This window comes from Syngnathoides biaculeatus, chromosome 14 (assembly GCF_019802595.1).
Source record: "Syngnathoides biaculeatus isolate LvHL_M chromosome 14, ASM1980259v1, whole genome shotgun sequence".
NCBI classification, from domain to species: domain Eukaryota; kingdom Metazoa; phylum Chordata; class Actinopteri; order Syngnathiformes; family Syngnathidae; genus Syngnathoides; species Syngnathoides biaculeatus.
The window spans coordinates 1006595-1031433 of NC_084653.1; the positions used below are offsets into that span (position 1 = coordinate 1006595).

The 24839-nt window shown below is 42.8% G+C and overlaps 1 protein-coding gene across 4 annotated transcripts in view; it reads right to left on the reverse strand.

Moving 5' to 3' along the window:
* The window catches only part of LOC133512217 (cobalamin trafficking protein CblD-like), a 66059-nt gene that overhangs the window by 39490 nt on the left and 1730 nt on the right, over positions 1–24839 (reverse strand). For 2 of the 4 annotated variants that reach the window (XM_061841625.1, XM_061841628.1), the window contains exon 2: positions 14518–14551. The exons of the other annotated variants lie outside the window; for them this stretch is intronic. In XM_061841625.1, the coding sequence (XP_061697609.1) occupies positions 14518–14526 (9 nt within the window). In that variant the 5' untranslated portion in view covers positions 14527–14551. The remainder of the gene's footprint in view (positions 1–14517; positions 14552–24839) is intronic. 4 annotated transcript variants of the gene reach the window in all.

Sequence of the window (24839 nt, forward strand, 5' to 3'; positions counted from 1 at the left end):
GGGCGTGGTTTATGCAGATCTCTGGCCTCTGATTGGTCAGTGACACGGATTGCGCAATATCCACGGAGGGGTCAATTGGAAAGATGGAGACATGCACTGGAAAGGAGAGGAATGAAGATTAGCCGAAGTAAAACAGAATATATGTGCGTGAATTAGAAAAGTGGAGGGGGAAGAGTGAGGTTACAGGGAGAAGAGATAGCGAGAGTGGACGACTTCAAATATTTAGGGTCAACAATCCAGAGCAATGGTGAGTGTGGTAAGGAAGTGAAGAAACGGGTCCAAGCAGGTTGGAACAGCTGGCGAAAGGTGTCTGGAGTGGTATGTGACAGAAGAGTCTCTGCTAGAATGAAGGGCAAAGTTTACAAAACAGTGGTGAGGCCGGGCATGATGTACGTATTAGAGACGGTGGCACTGAAGAAACAACAGGAAGCAGAACTGGAGGTGGCAGAAATGAAGATGTTGAGGTTCTCGCTCGGAGTGACCAGGTTGGATAGGATTAGAAATGAGCTCATGAGAGGGACAGCCAAAGTTGGATGCTTTGAAGACAAGATGACTTCGATGTTTTGGACATGTTTAGAGGCGAGAGAGTGAGTATATTGGTAGAAGGATGCTGAGGATGGAGCTCCCAGGTGAGTGAGGGAAGACATGAGGGCAGTTGGGGTTAGAGAAGAAGATGCAGGAGATGGGCTAAGATGGCAAAAGATGACACGCTGTGGCGACCCCTAACGGGACAAGCCGAAAGGAAAAGAAGAAGAACTGCTATGAGCAAATTTTATAGTCGCTCTGCATGTGTCACTGATTTCCCCATGGTTGCCACTATTCCTCTATTTTTCCAGTATTGTCTGTGTCGATGATCATATCACTGTGAATACAGCAGCATCTGGTGTCAGATTGTTTAACACTGTCCAATAAGGTGATTTTCTGGACAGTTCAGTCATCCCAATCCAAATCTGGTTCTTTTTCTGTCCAATCAGAAACATTTTGTGCTACCTGTCCCAAACTCTTCCACTCCTGTCCAGTTTGTTTATACAATCACGTGTGTGGTTGTGTCCCATCCTTGATTTAGTTTGTCAGGTTTGTTCCTGCCACCACAACTTATATACCATCTCAGGTTAGGGTTAGGGTCAATCATGATTTTGGCTGGTGTGGGCTGTTATAAATTGACATTGGTTTGTTTAGAATATCTGAGGTGTAATCATAGAGTGCTGGGTTTCTATGATGTAAGATATTTATCTGTCCTCCAAAAATTCCTTTTTTCTTTTTACTTCCAAATTATCTGTCAGAGAGGGAACTAAGCCCATTCCTAGTTTCAGCAAGCCATCTCCTTCCAACAAACGTATGAGGCAAATTAAAAAGTTGCATTCTGGGAGCATTAGTTGTGACATTTTTGATGGGGAGACGGATGCTCTCGTTATGCAGTGGTGGGTGTTTTGTTTTTAGGGCAGTCACGTGAAATGTGACCTTTTTCTCCACATATTTATCCACGGCGAATAGTCCAGTGCAGCTAACATATGTAAAAATCTCTACACAGAGTAACTGCATTTTATAATCCTCACTCCGGTCACGGATGTGCTGGACCCTATTGCAGCTATAATTGGGTGAGAGGCAGGGAACATCCTAAATGGTCGCCAACTCATTGTCGTAATTTTCACCTTATTTATTATTATTTTTTTATTTAAACACTGACTCAACTGTCAGTCATTTATAGAGGTCTATTTAAAAAAAAGCTTCAAAAAGGTCTCATTTAAACCCCAGGGTTCAGTGTTGAAAATCAAAGGCACATTTGTATTTGAATAAACAAGGCGGCATGGGGGAGCAGCTGGTAAAGAGTTGGCCTCACAGTTCTGAGGTCCCAGGTTCAATTCTGGACCCGCTTGTGTGGAGTTTGCATGTTCTCCCCATGCCTCCGTGGGTTTGCTCCGGGCACTCCGGTTTCCTCCCAAATCCCACCAAAAGGCAACATTAATTGGGCACTCTAAATTGCCCTTAAGTGTGATTGTGAGTGCAGCTGTTTGTCTCTATGTGCCCTTCGATTGGCTGGCAACCAGTTCAGGGTGTACCCCGCCTCCTGCCCGTTGACAGCTGGGATAGGCTCCAGCACTCCCCACGACCCTCGTGAGGATAAGCAGTGAAGAAAATAGATGGATGAATAAACAATTAAAGAAAAGACTCCGATGGTGAAGGTCTTGAGCTCTTTTAAAGCTCCCATGAATTTCACCTTTCGGAAACACTTGAAACGTGTTGAGCAAAATCAGGTTTTCCTGCCAAGGAACTGGCCCAGCTGGTGAGAGGAAGTGAGTGTGTTTTTAACTGCTCTTGCTGTTGTTTTGCTGGCATTGTGACATTCCTGGCCCTGGTCACTGCCATTGAGGTCAGGTCTCCTTCTCTTTGCCATGCTCCTGGGATGATTCTGTGATTCTAAGTTGAATCCACAAAGGCCAGGGGAATGTAGGCCTTTGGTGCCTTTTCTCTGAGAACGTAGTGCAAGCCAAGATCACCAATTGTGATTGTCACTTTGTCAGGCTCAAGTGCAATGGTGGTAAGGAAAACACGTAGCCTGTTGTACAATAATCCAAATATGTTCTTGACTGTGCACCTGGCCCTGGGCAGGCAATAGTTGAATATCCACTGTCCATGGTCCAAGTTGCGCAAGGAGTTGGGTTTCATCATGTTGATCTGAAGAGGAAGGGCTGCATCACCAATGAACACAGATGTCTTAAAAATGTTTGTGTTCAGCAGCAGATCTGGACGGGCAACATTGAGGAGACCTCTAACTAATGCAGAAAAGAGGGCTGACGGACCAAACAACCCTGCACTGCAAGCTGTTCCTTGTGCACCAGCATTAGTGTAGATGAATGTATAGTGTGTTAACCACTGCCATTAAGACTATAGAAATCTGAATTTACAGATATAGTACAGTGGGTACGGAAAGTATTCAGAACACCTTATATTTTTCTTTTTTTGCAGACAATTGCTAAAATAATTTATTTCCCTTATTCATATGCACACAACCCACCATGTTGACAGAAAAACATGGAATTTTAAAAAAGGCATAAAAATTCAGACTTTGTTCAGTATTTAGTAGAAATACCCTTTAGAGCGGTGGTCTCAAACTGGCAGCCCGCAGGCCATTTGCGGCCCGCGAGATCATATTTTGTGGCCCCCACCTTAATGTGAAAGTTTGTTCGTGCGGCCCTCGAGTTTTACATGAATGGCACTTTTACAGTGTTGTGTGCAAAGCCAACCAATCGTGGTGGGGTAGATGGCTCTTGGGCACGTACAAGCAGAGAAATATTTTTCTGAGTGAAAATTACAGCAGTGTTGCCATGTAGTGTTTTACTACTAGTTTTGTGCACAACTTGTTGACACACAGCTCATTGTTTATCTTTTTCATTCATTCACTTTCCAAGCCACTTATCCTCACCAGGGCCGTGGTGGTGCTGGCGCCATATCCCAGGTATCATCGGGCAAGACGTGGTGGACACTCTGGACTGGTTGCCAGCCAATCGCAGGGCACATAGACAGACAATGGTCATACTCACAATCACACCTAAGGCCAATTGAGTCCCTAATTAATGCGTGTTTTTGGGGATGTGGAAGGAAACCGGAGTGCCTGGAGAAAAACCACGCAGAAGCAGGGAGAACATGCATACTCCAATCCCTGACCTCAGAACTGTGAGGCCAACCTTCTAACCAGTTGCACCACCGTGCTGCTTCCTACTTTATCTTAAAGTGTTTATCTTTTTTTTTTTTTTTTAAAGATGTTTGAGAAGCGGGCGCCATGGTGGGTCAGCTGGTAAAGCGCTGGCTTCACAGTTCAGAGGTCCCGGGTTCAATCCCGGACCCGCCTGTGTGGAGTTTGCATGTTCTGCCCGTGCCTGCGTGGGTTTTCTCCAGCCACTCTGGTTTCCTCCCACATCACAAAAACATGCAACGTTAATTGGACACTCTGTTCCTCAGCTTGTCACTACTTTCAGCGGCCCCGAGGTAAATTGAGTTTGAGAAGTCTGCTTTAGAGTTATTACAACCATGAGTCTTTTTGGGAATGATGCAACAAGTGTTTCACACATTGATTTGGGGATCCTCTGCCATTCCTCCTCATAGATGCTCTCCATTTCTGTCATGTTAGATGGTGAATGTTGGTAAACAGACATTTCAGGCCTCTCCTGGGATATTCAATTGGGTTTAAGTCAGGGCTCTGGCTGGACTATTCAACAACAGTTACTGAGTTGTTCTGAAGCGACTTCATTATTTTAGCTATGCTTCGTGTACTTTTCTTGTTGGAAGGTGAACTTTCGGTCCAGTGTGCGGTCCTAAGCACACTGGTAGAAATTTACAGTGAAGAAAATAAGTCTTTGAACAACCTTCTATATTGCACGTTCTCGCACTTAGAAATCATGGAGGGATCTAAAATTTTCATTGTAGGTGCATGTCCACTGTGAGAGAGATAATCTAAAAAGAAAAATCCAGAAATCAAAATGTCTGATTTTTTTTTGACAATTTATTTGTGTCATACAACTGCAAATAAGTTTTTGAACACCTGTCTATCAGCTAGAATTCTGACCCTCAAAGACCTGTGAGTCCGCCTATAAAAGTCCACCCCCACTCCATGTATTACACTGAATCAGATGTACCTGTGTTTGGTCGTTAGCTGCATAAAGACACCTGTCCACCCCTTACAATCAGTAAGACTCAAACTTTTAACATGGCCAAGACCAAAGAGCTGTCCAAAGATAGAGACAAAATTGTACTACTCCACACGACTGGAAAGGGCTATGGAGAAATTGCCAAGCAGCTTGGTGAAGAAAGGTCCACTGTTGGAGCAATCATTGGAAAATGGAAGGAGCTAAACATGATGGTCAATCTCAATCGGAGGGGTCTCAATGATCCTTAGAAAGTTAAGAAATCAGCCCAGGACTACGCGACAGGACTTGGTCAATGACCTGAAAAGAGCTGGGACCACCGTTTCCAAGGTTGGTAATTGAGTAAGAGGTCATGGTTTGAAATGATGACTGGCACTGAAGGTTCCCCTGCTTAAACCAGCACATCAAGGCCCGTCCAAAGTTTGGCAATGACAATTTGGATGATACAGAGGAGTCATGGGAGAAAGTTTTGTGGTCAGATGAGACCAAAATGGAACTTTTGGTCATAATTCCACTAACCGTGTTTGGAGGAAGACGAATGAAGAGTTCCATCCCAAGAACACCATCCCTACTGTGAAGCATGGGGGTGGTAGCACCATGCGTTGGGGGTGTGTTTCTGCACATGGGACAGTACGACTGCACTGTATTAAGTAGAGGATGACTGTGGCCATGTATTGTGAGATTTTGGGGAACAACCTCTTTCCCTCAGTCAGAGCATTGAAGATGGGTCGTGGCTGGGTCTTTCAACATGACAATGACCCGAAGCACACAGCCAGGAAAAGCAAGGAGTGGCTCCATAAGAAGCATATAAAGGTTTTGGTGCGGCCTAGCGAGTTTACAGACCTAAACCCGATAGAAAATATTTAGAGGGAGCTGAAACTCCCTGTTTCTCAGCGACAGCCCAGAAACCTGTCTGAGCTGCAGAATATCTGTGTGGAGGGGTGGGCCAAAATCCCTCAAGTAGTGTGCGCAAACCTGGTGAACAACTGGAGGAAATGTTTGACCTCTGTAATTGCAAACAAAGGCTACTGTACCAAATATTAACATTGGTTTTCTCAGTTGTATCACATAAATCATTAAAAAATGATACATTGTGATTTCTGGATTTTACTTTTTATATTAGCTCTCTCACAGTGGACATGCACCTCCGATGAAAATTTTAGACCACTCCATGATTTCTAAGTGGGAGAACTTGCAACATAGCAGAGTGTTCAAATACTTGTTTTCTTCACTGTATGTCCAGGATATTCCTGTACTTGGACACATTTGTCTTTCCTCTGATTGCAACCAGGTCCTCTAACAAGACCTGTCATTGTCTTTGTTGGTCGGAGAACCTACAGCACAGTGTGAAGTCCTAGGCACTCTCGTGAAGGTTTTCAACCAGGATAAATCTGTACTCGGCCGCATTCAACTTTTTTTCAATTGCAACCAGTAGTACTGTCCCTGCAGCTGAATAACAAAGTATGATGCTACCATCATGCTTCACTGTTGGGAGTGTATTGGACAGATAATGAGCTTGTGCTTGTTTTTCTCCACACATACTTTTTTGACCCTTTTATCAGAAACAGCAGTTTATCAATGCAGCTACGGGTTTCCTTTCTGATTAAATAAAGTTTTTTGTTTGAGGTAACTGGGCAGAAGCCTAAGCAGTGAGACCCGGACTTACCTACCTTCAGCCCGTTTGTTTAGCTCTTTTGTTGGAGTGTCTTGGGGTGTTGTCAGGCCAATAGAAAGACAGAGTCTCTTGTGCAGAGTCTCAAGTTTAAAAAGGAAATGGAGACACTGCTTTTTTTTTTTTTTTTAGTCTTTGCTTAACTATATGGAAAGGAATGTTTGACGTTTTTATCCATTATTTGGAAGAGAATGTGCAACACTGTCATTTGTTAAAATTTACATTTTTTTTAAACTCATACTGCTATTATCTGGAATACAGTAATCCCTCTCTACTTCACCTATCACCTTTTTCAGCTTCAGTGCATCGCATTTTCTTTTCCACCACCCGACCCCCAAAAAAAGCCAGATCGGCATGTAGTGCGCACAGTATTACGGGAAGACACATTGATTACAAGGAGACATCCACGACGTGCAATGGACCGATGGAAAAAAAAAAAAAAAAAAAAAAAAAGCCAGATCGGCTTTTTGGAGCTGATTTGCTGTGCATCATCAAAGCCCCACCCAGCAACTCTCGCTCCCTTCCTTGTCCTTCCTATCTGGCATTTTCTATTCTATTAGACTATGTGCATGACCTCTCAAGTTCACAATGCTGCCAAAGCGCTGTGCTGATGTTAAAGCTTCCCCCAAGCACCCCAGCGGAAGAGGAAGATGCAAAATTAGATTGTTCAAAACGGGAGCTGTATTCGATTTGTGGAAAGCAGATTGCAGAAAAACTGCCCGATGTTGAGGAAGAGGAAGATGAAAATCAGCCAAGAAGTAAAACTTTTAGATATGATCAAAGAGGGCAGAAGTAATGCGTTTGTGGCGCCATTATTGCGTGAATGAATCCCCAGCACACAACATAAAGAAAGATGTGGTAGATATCTGTAAAACCGCTTCAATAATGTTTAATAAGGAAGCAAAATGTGTGATGATGAGCCTCAAGCTTCAATGAGTGATTCACCCCCACGAGGACGAAGCTTTTCGGCAAGCTTTGATGACTTTCAAAACCGTTACGCCTTAAAGTCTGCGACAATATGGTGCTAGCTGTTGAGTTTAGCAATTGTGTTTACGGGTTATGTCCTTGTACAGGGTGTTGGATTAAATGGATAAACTGTCCATAATGTTCACATATTTGCTGTCTAGTTTTGCTTTGAATACTCTTTTGCTATGCTTAATATGCTTACATTGACTCGCATTTGCTTTGTTTGCTTACGGTTGCTTTATTTAATCACGTTTGCTGCGTTTATTACGTTTTGGACCGCCGTCAGGAAATAAAGGATTCGTGGAGACGTGGCCAAAACAGGCTGGAGTTGGTGAGAGAGAGAGATCCCACGTTCTCCTCACGAGCAAACGTTCCTCTTGTCGAGGAGGGGTCGCCACACCAACAAAACGGTAGTGATGTAACAGTAGCGTGTTGGAAGTGACGTCACAACAATGCATCCCACGCATTCAGTGCTACACGAGAAGACAATGCATGTGCTTTGTTTGTGACTTTCTGTACTGCAATAAAATGTTATTTTATTGTTATTGTTTCGCTTGTAGTGTTGTAATTTTTGTCACGAGTGGGCAAACTATAAATGCTGCACTGTTAATTAAACATTCTGGTACCCACACAACAGCTCCAGCAAGTCTCCAAGTGATCAATGGGTAACTATACAATATTATAATAGTGTTTTGTAATTTATATATATTTATGATACTGTATTTATTATAAGGTTTTATAATTCAAGATTTAACTAAATACCTCTTTTTGTCTCAAATATGCAATGTACAAATACTGTTTACATCAGGGGTCCCCATACTTTTTCAGCACAAGATATATTTTTCTATCTACTTCTTAAATTATTTCCAGTTTTTAAAAATATTAATATTTTAAAATAAATTAATAATTCATTATGATTTTTAAAAATGAAATTCCACTTGAAACACAAATGTGTTGATTTGTGATGTTGCAATAACTTCTTCTTCTTCTTTTCCTTTCGGCTTGTCCCGTTAGGGGTCGCCACAGCGTGTCATCTTTTGCCATCTTAGCCTATCTCCTGCATCTTCCTCTCTAACCCCAACTGCCCTCATGTCTTCCCTCACCACATCCATAAACCTTCTCTTTGGTCTTCCTCTCGCTCTTTTGCCTGGGAGCGCCATCCTCAGCATCCTTCTACCAATATACTCACTCTCTCGCCTCTGAACATGTCCAAACCATCGAAGTCTGCTCTCTCGAATCTTGTCTCCAAAACATCCAGCTTTGGCCGTCCCTCGAATGAGCTCATTTCTAATCCTATCCAACCTGGTCACTCCGAGCGAGAACCTCAACATCTTCATTTCTGCCACCTCCAGTTCAGCTTCCTGTTGTTTCTTCAGTGCCACCGTCTCTAATCCGTACATCATGGCCGGCCTCACCACTGTTTTGTAAACTTTGCCCTTCATCCTAGTAGACACTCTTCTGTCACATAACACATCAGACACCTTTCGCCAGCTGTTCCAACCTGCTTGGACCCGTTTCTTCACTTCCTGACCACACTCACCATTGCTCTGGATTGTTGACCCTAAATATTTGAAGTCGTCCACTCTCGCTATCTCTTCTCCCTGTAACCTCACTCTTCCCCCTCCACTTTTCTAATCACGCACATATATTCTGTTTTACTTCGGCTAATCTTCATTCCTCTCCTTTCCAGTGCATGTCTCCATCTTTCCAATTGTTCCTCTGCATGCTCCCTGCTTTCACTGCATATGACAATATCATCTGCGAACATCATGGTCCAAGGGGATTCCAGTCTAACCTCATCTGTCAGCCTATCCATTACCACTGCAAACAGGAAGGGGCTCAGAGCTGATCCCTGATGCAGTCCCATCTCCACCTTAAATTCCTCTGTCACACCTAAGGCACACCTCACCATTGTTCTGCTACCATCATACATGTCCTGTACTATTTTAAACATACTTCTCTGCCACACCAGACTTACGCATGCAGTACCACAGTTCCTCTCTTGGTACTCTGTCATAGGCTTTCTCTAGATCCACAAAGACACAATGTAGCTCCTTCTGACCTTCTCTGTACTTTTCCACGAGCATCCTCAAGGCAAATAATGCATCTGTGGTACTCTTTCTAGGCATGAAACCATACTGTTGCTCGCAGATACTTACTTCTGTTCTGAGTCTAGCCTCCACTACTCTTTCCCATAACTTCATTGTGTGGCTCATCAACTTTATTCCTCTATAGTTCCCACAGCTCTGAACATCCCCTTTGTTCTTAAAAATGGGAACTAGAACACTTTTCCTCCATTCTTCAGGCATCTTTTCGCCCGCTAGTATTCTGTTGAATAAGTTGGTCAAAAACTCCACAGCCATCTCTCCAAATTGCTTCCATACCTCTACCGGTATGTCATCAGGACCAACTGCCTTTCCATTTTTCATCCTTTGTAGTGCCTTTCTGACTTCCCCCTTAGTAATCATTTCCACTTCCTGGTCCTTCACTCTTGCCTCTTCAACTCTTCCTTCTCTCTCATTTTCTTCATTCATCAACTTCTCAAAGTATTCTTTCCATCTATTTAGTACACTACCGGCACCAGTCAACACATTTCCATCTCTATCCTTAATCACCCTTACCTGCTGCACATCCTTCCCATCTCTATCCCTCTGTCTGGCCAACCTGTAGAGATCCTTTTCTCCTTCTTTCGTGTCCAACCTGGTGTACATGTCTTCATATGCCTCTTGTTTAGCCTTTGCCACCTCTACCTTTGCCCTACGTCGCATCTCGATGTACTCCTTTCGCCTCTCCTCAGTCCTCTCAGTATCCCACTTCTTCTTCGCTAATCTCTTTCCTTGTATGGCTCCCTGTATTTTGGGGTTCCACCACCAAGTCTCCTTCTCCCCTTTCCTACCAGATGACACACCAAGTACTCTCCTGCCTGTCTCTCTGATCACCTTGGCTGTCGTCGTCCAGTCTTCCGGGAGCTTCGGTTGTCCATCGAGAGCCTGTCTCACCTCTTTCCGGAAGGCCGCACAACATTCTTCCTTTCTCAGCTTCCACCACATGGTTCTCTGCTCTACCTTTGTCTTCTTAATCTTCCTACCCACCACCAGAATCATCCTACACACTACCATCCTATGCTGTCGAGCTCCACTCTCCCCTACCACTACTTTACAGTCAGTAACCTCCTTCAGATTACATCGTCTGCACAAAATATAATCTACCTGCGTGGTTCTACCTCCGCTTTTGTAGGTCACTATATGTTCCTCCCTCTTCTGGAAATAAGTGTTCACTACAGCCATCTCCATCCTTTTTGCAAAGTCCACCACCATCTGCCCTTCAAAGTTCCTTTCATGGATGCCGTACTTACCCATCACTTCTTCATCGCCCCTGTTTCCTTTACCAATATGTCCATTACAATCTGCACCAATCACAACTCTCTCGCTGTCTGGGATGCTCAGAACTACTTCATCTAGTTCCTTCCAGAATTTCTCTTTCAACTCTAGGTCACATCCTACCTGTGGTGCATAGCCGCTAACCACATTATACATAACACCCTCAATTTCAAATTTTAGTCTCATCACTCGATCTGATACTCTTTTCACCTCCAAGACATTCTTAGCCAGCTCTTCCTTTAAAATAACCCCTACTCCATTTCTCTTCCCATCTACTCCGTGGTAGAATAATTTAAACCCTGCTCCCAAACTTCTAGCCTTACTACCTTTCCACCTGCTCTCTTGGATGCACAGAATATCAACCTTTCTCCTAATCATCATGTCAACCAACTCCTGTGCTTTTCCTGTCATAGTCCCAACATTCAAAGTCCCTACACTCAGTTGTAGGCTCTGTGCATTCCTCTTTTTCTTCTGACGCTGGATCCGGTTTCCTCCTCTTCTTTGTCTTCGACCCACAGTAGCTGAATTTCCACCGACGCCCTGCAGGTTAGCAGTGCCGGGGGCGGGCGTTGTTAACCCGGGCCACGACCGATCCGGTATGGGATTCTTTAGATGAACGCTCATATTTGTTTGGCACAGTTTTTACGCCGGATGCCCTTCCTGACGCAACCCTCTGCATTTATCCGGGCTTGGGACCGGCCTACAGATTGCACTGGTTTGTGCCCCATAGGGCTGCAACATCAAGGACCAATTTATGCACAAATTTAACATCGCAGATAAAGGGGGGAAAAAGTGAATTTATATCCTTGAAGCAATAAAGTGCAGATAAGTTTGTCATGCATAGATAATTGGTTGGTATCTAATTGTTATGATGGCAATTAATGTCAATATTGTCCCGACTCCATTAATGGATCATGAAACAACGTCAAGACAAATATTTTTAAGTCGTACAACTCAGCCTCGAGGCTTATACTGGAAACAGAACAGCGCTGTCCGAAAATATGATTCAACAATTAAAATTATTTCATTGTTTCAGATATAAATCCTTCTTGAAAAAGAAATTCTGTTGTCATTGGGAAATAATTTAATTGGGAATCTAAATTTCTAAGAACATCAGGGAGATCACTAAAGGCAAAAAAAGATGAGGTTTTGCCCCTCAACATTAATTCCCTCACTCTTTCTTACTATGTTCTTGGTTAAGGATTCTAATTAAGGATGACAATGAAAACCCTCTTATATAATATTTTACAAATATATCTTTATTTCCACCCATCCATCTTCGACTACTTCTCCGGATCGCGTTGCGGGGGCAGCAGCTTTAGCAGGGAGACCCATGCTTCCCTTTCCCCAGCCACTTCATCGAGCTCTTTTGGAGAGATTTCGGGGCGTTCCCAGGCCAGCCGAGAGACATAATCTCTCCAGCGTGCCCTGGGTCATCCCCGGAGTCTCTTTCCGGTGGGGCGCGACCAGAACACCTCACCACGATTTATTTCATTTTCAGTGTATTCAAATTAATTGTACTTTTTTTCTCCCGGTCTCGTTTTCCCTTTTTGTCTTCCAGTTTATAAATGAAGAAATATTTATGTGTAATAATGAGAAACTTCATCCATCCATTTTCTTTGCTGCTTGTCCTCACAAGGGTCGCGGGAAATGCTGGAGTCTATCCCAGCTGTCAACAGTCAGGAGGAGGGGTACACCCTGAACTGGTTGCCAGCCAATCGCAGTGCACATAGAGACAAACAGCCGCACTAACACCTCGGGGTAATTTAGAGTGTCCAATTAATGTTGCATATTTTTGGGATGTGGGAGGAAACGAGAGTGCCCGGAGAAAACCCACACAGGCACAGGGAGAAGATGCAAACTCCACACAGCCGTGTCCGGGATCGAACCCGGGACCTAAGAACTGTGAGGCCAGCTTTCCAGCTGACCCACCGCGCCGCCAATGAGAAACTTTTTTTCCTAATAAAATGTTGACTATTAAAAAAAAAAAAGGAAAATCTTGATCCTCAAGACTTTTGGAGAAACATTATGTGGACTGACAAATAAAAAAAAATACTTTTTGAAAGGTCTGCAGACCATTACATCTTGTGTAAAAATGTCCTGCAAGGACTTCATTTACGCATACTTTACTTCTAATACTTCTCCTTTCAAATCTTTTACCACAATAAAAGTTACCTGAAGAAGTGTTTGCAATTGTAATGTAGTTGACAAATAAGCTTACAGTTAGCCTAACTTTTTCCTTCTTCTTTGTGCATTCCAGGGGTCTTCATGACTCGTGGCACCATGCTTAATCTTACAGGTGAGTCTTTGTACTTCATTAGATATCCTGTTTGGAAGACTCGTGATTGCCGGCAGCGTTATGTGTGTGCTTGCTGTGCTGTGTTGTCCATCTTAGGCGCACTAGAATCAGAGGTGGCCAACCCACGGCTCTCGAACCACATCGAGCTGTTTGCCTCCTTTTGTATGGTTCTCCTGAAGCCACGAAAGCATATTGAAGTTCAGTTTATGTGCGTGCGCGTGCTTTGCTTGACTTCGTTAGAGGAGTAGCAACCGAACGTTGTTTGCGTTTGTTACGGTATTCGCGTGCGCGCTTTGCTTGAGTTTATTACGGTTGTTACGGGTATGGTGACAAGGAGCTCAGTATGTGTGTGGGTTTTGCGTCTCCGTGTGAGTGAGACAGGACTGCTCACCAGGAGACTGAGAAGGAAAAAAAGTGCAATGGCGACCAAAGAACTGTTCCCGCCACCCAGCTAAGCTGTGCAACGAGAGAAGAAAGAGTTAACCCTGAGCAGGACGACCTCAGCATGGAGAACATGTCTCCCCTGCATCTCCCGACCACAGCCATGTGACCGCAACAGGAAAGATTAGAACAGTATATTTGCAAAAGTAGCTTTCGCAGTGAATGAAAAGTGCTGGAAGTTTCCCAGTCAGATAGTGATCTTTGGAGAAAATAATTTGTCAATTTCGCTCTCAAATTGCCATGGAAAGATGGAGAGTTAAAAATGTGTGGATGAACACAGGACGTTTTTACCAGGGCGGGAGATCTCATATTTTTTTGGGTTGAGTGCAACAGCATGCCACTCTCTGATTTTTGTGTCAAACGTCTATTGCATTTCACAGCTTCGAATCTTCACTTGAGCTCCAACCACACTAACATCAACCAGGAATTTCCAAAAGGGACTAAACTTCGCAGTCACAAGTTAGTCACTTTGTTTGTTTTTTTTTAAATAATGAAGCATCCAGAGACAAAAGTTTGCATCCTATCAAATGGCTTGGAACATTGGAAGGGACAAAGAGCCATACATTGAAGGATATATATATATTTTTTAAATGCCTCAGTGATGTCACTGAAATCTTGTGCCCTGAAAACAAAAATCTCAAACAAATGTGTTCAGACCTTCAACCATCCCGCCATCCTTTTGGACAGAGAATATCGGACATTAGAGCGGCTACTGATTGACAGTTACCCTCAGACCTCCATTCATGTTAGTATTTTAGTGTTGCATTAGAAGAGAATTGTAGCATACATGACAAGACTTGGTTCAACTGGGAGTTTGTCTGTGTGAGAGAGCACAAAATTTTATTGTTTTTAATTACTGGGCTCTGCTCTTTGTATTCTCCAGGAGTCCATTTTTCTTGCTATGTTGGTGTGTGACATTTGCAATAAAGCTGGCTGAGGTATCTGTATGAGGAAGGGAATAATATCCATGTGTATGAAATGTGTATGTGTATTGTTTCGTTTCAATCCACTGTGATAGTGTATTGTGGCAAACATCACAAAAAACATTGTTATTGTCCAAGAACTTTTGGACCTGACTGTACCTTTGCAACATTAAGAAAATGGTACAAAACTTACAGTTGCCATCGTCTTGTTGGCGTTAGTTGGATATCTGTAAAATGGGACAATGACAGTAATGAACCATTTCCGAGAAATCAAATTATGTGGTAGTACGTACAGAAGCGAATACTTGTGCTGTATTTCAAGGTGTTGTGGTGATTGGAGAAACAAGGATTTACAATAATCTGCTAAAGTTCGTGAACCCTCTTAACTCTTTTTGTAAAAAAATAAAAAAAAATAAATAAACTTTCTAAACATTTTCACTCACATATGCAAATAATCATAATCAGGTGTTCTAATCACTTTCACGGTCACAGGTGTATAAAAATCAAGGACCTACAACGCAAAGTTTTTTTTCCCCAAACATTCTTCACAGATTTGGTCACTCTCAGCCGCTCTGTGAATTCCATTGTGGAACTGTGATAGGCTGGCACCTGTGCAGTCCAGTCATGAAATTTCCCCGCTCCTAAACAGGGGTGCTCCGATCAGGGTTTTATGCCGATGATTCTGAAACTGATTATCAATGAGTGAGATCTGCTAATCACTCGCAATATTGTTCATATGGATTAGCTGTAATTTTTTCTTTTTTTTGAGCGGGTGGTATTGGCTACTGTATGGAAGCTGACGTGTTTGTTTGGGTTTGCATTGTAGGTGCTGTATGCCTGCGCAGCATGAAGGCAAATACTACATGAGCACTGGGTGATGATTGGGGAATAAATAATAATAATAATGATTATCCATCCATCAAGTTTCCAAGACGCTTCGCCTCATAAGGATCGCAGGAATGATGGAGCCTATCCCAGTTACAGTGCTGTGAAAAAAAATATTTGCCCACTTTCTAAGTTCTGTAATTGTTGTGTTTTGTCTATTATCTATTCCAGTAATTGAGTGGTGAACCGGTTGTGCCACCATTTGCAGCAATAACTGAAATGAAGTGTTTGTGATAAGTGGTGATTAATCTTTCACATCGCTCTGGAGGGATTTTGTCCCTTTCTTATTAGCAGAATAGTTTCAACTCCGACATATTGGACGCTTTTCTAGCATGAGCAATTAAGATTACACCTTAGCATCTCAATTAGATTTAAATCCAGACTTTGACTTTGCTAATCCAAAATCTTTTTTTTTTTTTTTTTTTTTTTTGCTATTCAGAGGTGGACTTGCTGGTATGTTTCGAATTGGTGTCCCGCTGCATGATCGAAACGCGCTTGAGTTTGAGGGTACGAACTGATCGGCAGACTTTATTATTGCCATAATGTTCTTTTTTATCAAATGCTGTGTCATTTTTACACCAGATGTGACGGGCCGTACATTTTCCAAACAGTTCAATTTTTGATTCGTCAGTTCCTCCAACACTCTTGAAGATCATCAAGATATTTCTTGGCAAATGTGAGACAAGCCTTTGTATTCTTTGCTGACAGCAGGGGTATTTCACCTGGGAATCCTCCCATGGATTCCATTTCTGGCCATTGTCTTTCTTATGGTAGAGTCATGAGAACTGAGGCCAGCGAGGCCTGCAGGTCTTTAGATGTTGTTCAAGATTCTTTTGTGACCTCCTAATTTTAGTTGGTTCTCCACTCCTGTGAAGGTTGAGTGGCAAATACACTGTTCCTTGTTTTCTTCACTCGTGGATAGTGGCTCTGACAGTGGTTCACTGGAGCTGTAAAGCCTTGGAAATGGCTTTGTAACCTTTCCCGACTAATGGATTTCAATCACTTTTTTTCCTCATTTATTCTTTAATTTCTTTGGATTGTGGCATGATGCACTGGTTATTGAGATCTTCTAGTCTACTTCACGTTCTGAGAGATTCTATTTGAATGATTTCTTGTCTCACCAAGTATGTGGTCATCAGGTTTGGGTGTGGCTTGTGAAACTGAACTCACCCTTCCCAAATGTGTTTTTAAATCAGTGACTGTACTTTAACAAGGGGGTTAATTACTTTTTCACAGAGGGTCAGAAAGGTTTGAACTTTTTGTGTGCTTAATAAATTGAATTGTGAATTGAAAACTATGCTTTGTATTTTCTTGGGATTTCTCTGAGTGATATTGAAATTGGTTTGATGATTTGAAAGTTTTGTGTGTTGCAAATGTGCAAAAAAAAAAAAAAAAAAAAGGGCAAATACTTTTTCATGGCATTGTAACTTTGGGTGAAAAGCTATGCCTCGCCAGTCAGTTACAAGGTACATACAGACACCATTACTGAGTGGGAAAGGAAACCCTCACTTCCTGCGCCAAAGTCAGGCCACTGCACGATCACTGACTAGTAATTATTATTTTGATTGCTATTGCAATCATTTTTTAACAAACAATTATTAATTTATTTTAAACTATTCTACACTAGGGGCAGGTGATTAGGCAAAAATAATTATTTCGACTATTGATTAAGAAACAAAACTTTATTATTTAACTACCAAAACTAAACTTGAAATATAACTTAATATAACTTAAAACTAACCCCAAAAAATAAAATACTAAAAAATAAAAAGCGTATATAGTCATGGTGACAATTCTATGTTCACAACATTGTGATTCTATGCTCCCAACATGATTGACAGATTAGTGTGGAAAAACTTGACTTCCCTGTGCTGAACTCAAAAGAACAGAATACCATTGGGATCAAGTAAAGCGAAGACTGGGAGCCAGGCTTTCTTCCCAACATCAGTGTGTGACCTCACAAATGATCTTCGGTTCAAAAGTTCACATAGATATACTCCTAAACCGTGCAGCCAGCCTTTCCAGAAAAGCTGAAGCTGTTCCAGGTCCAAAGGGTGGACCAACATCATATTAAACCCGGATATATTTGAAATGGGATGTCACTAAATTTCATATGCGATTCAAGGCAGGTCAGCAAATACTTTTGGGAATATAGTGTACCTCCAAACCTCAATTTAGAAATCATACTTTCTAAAAAGTAGACAGATAGAAATAGCTCTATTTCCCCTCTTCAAGCCAATATTTTTCAACAAAACTGATAACTGCACATGTACAAAAAGTAAGTAAACGCTTCTTTTAGTAGTTTGTGGTGCCTCCTTTTGCAACCATTAATTCAGACACTAACCCTCGCAATGACCTTCATGTTTTGTGTATTTTAATTGTCTTAAGGCAAAAACAAATTGACAGGCTCTTGACAGACTTGTAAATGTCAGATTATTATTATGTTCTTTTTAATTTCAACCTCAAAAACCTCTGCAACTTCAGACGGATTCAAAGGTACTCAATATATTTCTTACACTATGCATACATTTTTTGGGACAGTAAAAGCAGAATGAGAATCAGCTTTATTGGCCAAGTGTGTAAAAACACACAAGGAATTTGTCTCCGACAGTCGATGTTGCCCTGGTACGACATTCAGAACAAACAAACAAAGTAATAAGAACAAAGAACAAGAGACATTTCTGTTTTTAGGAACCATTCCTTATTAGTCACAGATATGAAAGATGTAAAATCTTCTTCATTTAGAACAGGTATGAGATGAGTGTGTCAAGAGAATAAAAATGAAAAAATAAAACGTGTAAAACTGAATGCAAAAAAATTATTGCTCAAGAGGTTGAAATCAGCATTAGTTTTGTATTATTTGAGTGGCTAGAGGAAAGTTCAGAGTGATGATGGCTCTCAGGAAAAGAATTGTTCCTCAGTCTATTGGTCCTTGCTTTTGTGCATCTGTACCACTTTCAAGACGGCAGGAACTCAAAACAGTTGAACTTCTTCAACTCCTTCACTTGGGGCAATATCTCATCCCCGACCCAGAGGAGCATGCCACCCTTTTCCGACTGAGTACCATAATCTCAGATTTGGAGGTGCTGATTCTCATCCAAGCCACTTCACACTCGGCTGTGAACCGCTCCAGTGAGAGTTGGAGATCACGGCCTGATGAAGCCAACAGAACCATATAATCTGCAAAGAGCAGAGATGCGATGCTGAAGCCACCAAACCGGACACACTCTACGCCTCACAGGGTTCATACTCAGTCTGACCCAAAAAATTTAAAGGCTTTTTAGGGACATTCTTAGGGGCTGACACGAAAAATTTAGGGCTGACACAGAAAAAATTTAGGGCCGACACGAAAAATTTAGGGCCATCGTGGGAAATCAAGAATAAGGAAAAAAGACTCACCCAATGGTGCCATCAACCGTTATTGGTTCATCAAATGTTCCAGTACCTCAGTACCTGTGACAGTGATCACATGTCGCCCCTTGCGGTAGTTCTCATTGATATGACCATTGTCAACGTCTTCACATAACAGTATACAGAAAAACAGATTCTAACTACAATTGCAACTATATACACAAATGTCTTCAACTGTTGTCTGTTTCAGCACCCCTACTCTAGCTCCTTGAGCCTACCCAGTGCCTCCTCTATTTGTTGCTGCAGAGGTGCCAAAGTGGCTCTCTTGTCCTTTGCTCTGCCTCTGAGTGCATTGGCCTCGGTGATAAACCTCAGATTCCTCTTTTTTTCTGCCTCCTCACACAGCCTGTCAGCCTTCTCAATAAGCATTGATATGTCAGTCTCTTTTCTGGCTTTTTTGGCTTTGAGGCAGTAGAGATGAAAAGTGGGCAGCGATGCCAAATGTAGCCAGGTACGAAGTCTTCCTTTCCCCACAGTGGTAGTTTTTAGCAATGTCACTGTCTGGGAACATGACTGCAAACACTTTCAAATTATTTTCACAAGATTTGTAACTGTAATGGCTGCAGATCACTTTTAAAGTCCACACGATCTCTGCCTTTAACGAGTCCGTCTTCGTGGATTGAACTACGTTCATAAAGCCTGACTTCTGGCTGGACAACTGTAGGTGCACATTAGGGATCGCAACCGGCTACAAATAACCGGTTTTCGTTTTTTTTTTTTTTTTTTAAAGACCGAAACCGTAATCGGACTTTGGAGATCAGTTAAAATTTCCAATCATTTCTTCCGGTTCCGGTACTCCACATTGCGCTATTTTTTTCAACATCATTTCCACTTTTTTCAAGTTTCGCTGTTAGAGTAAAGTTGTACTCAAAAGAACATTCAGTTAAATCAAAGAAACATCAAACATGGCATCGAGGAAACGTCCCAAAGTATGGGAGTAAAATTGTTTTATTGGCACACATCAAAACACTACTCGCAAAACGGGGGGAACTCTGTGAACTCTTCACTCCGGAAGAGCAACAACAAAAACATTCCGTGCGGAACAGCGCACCCCAACTCGAGGTCCCGCGGGTGAATTATGTAAACACCACTATGGTACCGGTTTTATGCTACAGCTGTTCGGTTAAAAACGGTTATGAAAGTAAGCGTTTTTTTGCGATCCCTAGTGCGCATGCACTGCTAGTACCACTGCCTGAAGTTGATGCTTCACTATCTTGATATTTTAGAAACAGATTCATACCAAAGGAAGATGAGAGAGTCTTTGCCAAATCAGCGTGTTTATCCGCTGCGACTCCAGCGCTTTGACGCCCATCTTTTCAAGATGGTAACTCTGCTAGCACAGATGGCAGTAAAACATGTGCCGATATTTTGGATCTCGACGAACCCAGCGCCCAAAGTCCTTACTTTCAACCCAAGCTTCTTGAAAAATGCACTTCCCCGTGATACAAGTTGGATCGATGAAAGAACTAAGCTACGTCGTAACGAAGACGAAGTGAAATGCCTAGTCACGGAAACAAATAATAGAATATCGACAAGATGGCGACTAGTTGTCAACACGGTGACTTCCGTTGACAATTTCCGGCTGATTTGTACGCCAGACGGATCGCTATTTTTTTTTAAATAAAAGATTTATTTATTTTTTAGGGAGAATTTTGGCAGTAGAGGTCCTCCCTTTGATTTTTTTTAAATTTAAGGCCTTTTTAGGGGCTCGACCGGTTTTCGCGGATTTTAAGGACTTTTAGGAGCCCCTAAATGCACCTTCGAAAATGTATGGTTTTTTTAGGGACTTTTAGGGCCGTGTGCGAACCCTGGCCTCAGCTGTGCCTAGAGATGGGAGGGAGGCTACACTCTATTCCACCGGGGTAAACCCCAACGTATTGAGCTCGCGGACGTGACATCACCATTTTCACAGTGCCATTTTGCCACTCAAAAAGAGCTACTCGACAGTGTGGGGGACATTGAACTGGAGCAGAATATTCACAATGCCCAAGACTTGTTGTACTGTTGGTTGTTACAACAGACAAGACAGAAATTCAAAGAGGTCATTATATAGAATACCATCTGAAAAGACCAGAAAAGATCAATGGATTTCGGCAATTAAACGTGATGAATGGTGCCAACCAAATACACACGACATTTCAGGTATGAATTATTGCTCTCAATCTCAAATTCCCCAAAACTATTTATAATGTCATGTTATCTTATTTGAGAACAATTTAAAAAAAAAAAAAAAAAACACGACAGGGAGTCATCTCCAACATACACAGAAGCGGTGTATGTAACAGTGTTGCGGGCACACACTAAACTTCAGTAAACCTCTCCCTAATAAGACTTTTTTTTTTTTTTAATATGCATTGGACTCATTTGAGAACTTAAAAGAGGAAAATAAACCATCAGTCACACAGAGGCTGAAGTAGGTTAACGTGTAACCGCAACACGCTTCGTGTAAGGAGGAGCCGACTCAGTCTTGTTTTTTTTTTTAAGCATTGTTCTCAAATAAGCAAACTTGGCATTATAAATACTTCTTGGGAAACGCTACGGAGGAGCCCACTCGCTTGTCCTCCTTTTTTTTTTTTTTCAAATCATAGTTAATGAATGCGAGTTTGTGTAAAACCATGGGTCATTTATTTAAATATTGGTGTTTGGATTGAATACTAGCTGAAAAGATCGATGGATTTTGGCGAAGGTTAATGTGTAGCCGAACACACTTCCGCGTTCACGAGCAGTCTCAGATCCAGTATCCAACTATTTGTATACGTCCAGAATTTTATACGCTTTCAAACTCTTCCGTGTAAATCTTGACGACTTACTCACCAGATACATGTGTAGATCCAGTTGTCCAAGACCAGTGGAAGCGGGTTAACAGTCCAATTTCTTATCGGCGAAAATATCGACTTCGGCATGAAATATGGTTCCTCTATGCCAAGTGTCTCTCATTTTTCCATGTACCTTCCTTTATTATCACCTTATAAATGTTTATTGGTATCGGACAAAACGCTGGGTGTCGTGCTATAAGACATATTTTCGTGTCGTCTCTAACCAACTTAGCTTTGAGCAATCCTTTGCTTGACCGGCAATATGTCCCGTCACGTGACTTATGTGACGTAGGTCCATGAGCTCTCTAGGCCCCGAGCCGGGGGACAATAAGTATACCCACACCTGCTCGCCGTATCTCACCGTGGGCAACTCCAGAGTGGAACAGAGTCCAACCCCTCTCAAGACTGGTGGTACCAGAGCACAAGCGGTGCGTAGAGGACTGTCCGACTATATCTAGTTGGAACTTCTCAACCTAAAGCACCAGCTCAGGCTCTTTCCCTGCCAAAGAGGTGACATTCCATGTCCCTAGAGATAGTTTCTGTAGCCGGGATCGGATTGCAAAGGTCCCCGGCTTTGGCCACCGCCCAGCTAACATCGCACCCGAACCTTATGGCCCCTCTCACAGGTGGTGAGCCCATGGGAAGGAGGCCCCATGTTACCCTTTAGGGCTGTGCCCAGCCAAGCCCCATGGGTGCAGCAGGCATTTGCCTTTGAGCCCCAACTCCAGGCCTGGCTACAGAGGGGGAGCTTGGTTACCTGGGTCCGGGCAAGGGAAACCGAGATCCAATACTCATCATAGGGGTTTTGGAGTCATAAGACGATAAGGTGACAGCTGGAGGAGGGGGAGTTTTGGATGGAAATGACTCAAAAGAGAAAAGAGGGGAAAGTTTAAAGGACAGAAAAGTAGGAACGGGCAAGAAAGATAAACAATAAGAAAGAGGAAGCAATGATGTTTCATAGAAAGGAAGATGATGAGACAGGACCAGTAGGAGTAAGACAGAAAGGGAGACAGGGACTTACACACACACACACACACATACACACACACACACACACACACTACCACACCAGTTAAAAAAACCAACTGCTCTGGGGTATCCAGTGCTCTATCCGCCCTTACACCCTTCACCTCCTCCACACTATGGAGGTGCAAATAAGAGAGTAGAAATGGACCAGAACTGGAGTGGTCAAAAACATGGGGAAAGACTTTCTCCCCCATGCCAAAACTAGAATAGTTAGATAAAAGCATTGAAGAAACATACCTCATGAGAGAAGGTATGATCCTAATATTCCCTGACGAATCCCTGACGGTGCAGTTTTGCTAGCAGGCTGCACGCTACATCGACGAGACAGAACCAAAGACTACGGTAAAACTGGGGGCAGGGGGTGTCGGGGTGTCTATGTGCATAACTAATGGTGCTCCAACTGCAGAATCATCAACACCCACTGTTCTTCTGATTTTGAGGTCATTGCAGTCTCGTGTAGACCCTCTTATCTACCGAGGGAGCTAACGGTAATCATTGTGGTAGCTGTCTTTATCCCGTCAGACGCTAACGTTAGCGCAGCACTTAGCCGTCTGCTCGTGACTGTAAACAAACAGCAGCTCGCCCACCCTGACGGAGTATTGAATGTTGCTGGTGACTTCAACCAAGCGTGTTAAAAGACTGTCTTATCCAAATTCATCCAGTATGTGACGTGTCCCACCAGAGGAGACAGAATCCTGGACCATGTTTACTCTAACATTAAACATGCATACAGAGCTTCCCCCCTCTTGGCGTCACCCTTACGCCCACATACATCCCCCCACAAATAAGGCCTCAAACAAAGAAACTCAACTGCAGGACTGTTTTTCATGCAGTGTTTGGGAATCATTTCAACACCAGAACCTCCAGGAACACACAGATACTGTTCTGTCTTACATCAAAAATTGTATAGCCACTGTGACTGTAAATAGACGGATCCGGGTTTTCCCCAATCAAAAACCCTGGATGACACAATAGACTAAGGCACTCCTGAAACATCGCAACACTGCCTTCAGGTCAGGGGACAAGGCACAGTACAGTGCCACAAGAGCAGACTTAAAGAGGGCCATCAGAGTGGATAAGGCAGCCTACAAAAGAAATATTGAGGAGTGATTCACAGAAAACAACTAAAAAAAAACGTGGGAGGGATTACAACACATCACAAACTACAGTGAGAATAAGATGTGTGCCGGAAACACAGACTTCTCGCTGGCAGAGAAACTAAACATTTCTTTGCCCGTTTTGAGATGGACAGCTGAAAAACCCAGGCTCATTACAACCACCTCCCACCAGCAGCACACTGATGCTTCAAGAACATGAAGTGAGAGGTGTGCTCAGGACTGTAAATACCAGGAAGGCTGCTAGCCCAGGCCAGTGCTGATAAACTGATGGGTGTTTTCACAAAAATCTTCAACAGAACCGTGCAACAATCAACCATTCCCACCTGCCTGAAATCTGCAACAATCATCCCCATCCCAAAGAAACCAGCCGTTGAAAGTCTAAATGGTTACAGGCCTATTGCACTCACACCTGTGATCATGAAGTGCTTTGAGAGGCTGGATGCACGACATAGAAGGGGCTCACTTCCTCCCTCACTCGACCCCTACCAGTTTGGAAACCGGTCCACCGAGGATGCTATCACAATAGCCCTCCAAACTGCACCTGGAATGCCAAGGGAACTACAACAAGATGATTTTCAATGACTTTAGTTCAACCTTTAACACTATCATCTCAGGTATTTTGGTTGACAAACTCTCCCTCCTTGAACTAACTCCTTCCATCTGCTGCTGGATTAAAGACTTCCTCACAAACCGTCCACAGTCTGTCAGACTTGGTCCACACCTCTCTTCCTCAATTATATATATATATAGAGAGAGAGAGAGAGAGAGAGAGAGAGAGAGAGAGGAGAGAGAGAGAGAGAGATCGAGAGAGAGAGAGAGAGAGAGCTCTCTCGAGAGCTAGAGCTCTCTCTAGAGAGAGAGAGAGAGAGAGAGAGCTCTCTCTCTCTCTCTCTCTCTCTCGCTCTAGCTCGAGCTCATCAGAGAGAGATATGACCATTCTCAATGTCTTCACATAATTACTTCACATAACAGTCTACGGAAAACAGATTCTAACTACAATTGCAGCAATATACACATATTTACAAATGTCTTCTACTGATGTCTGTCTCAGCACCCCTACTCTAGCTCCTTGAGCCTACCCAGTGCCTCCTCTATTTGTTGCTGCAGAGGTGCCAAGGTGGCTCTCTTGTCCTTTGCTCTGCCTCTGAGTGCATTGGCCTCGGTGATAAACCTATGATTCCTCTTTTCTTCTGCCTCCTCACACAGCCTGTCAGCCTTCTCAAACAAACAATAGAAGATCAAACGACAAGATGGCCTTT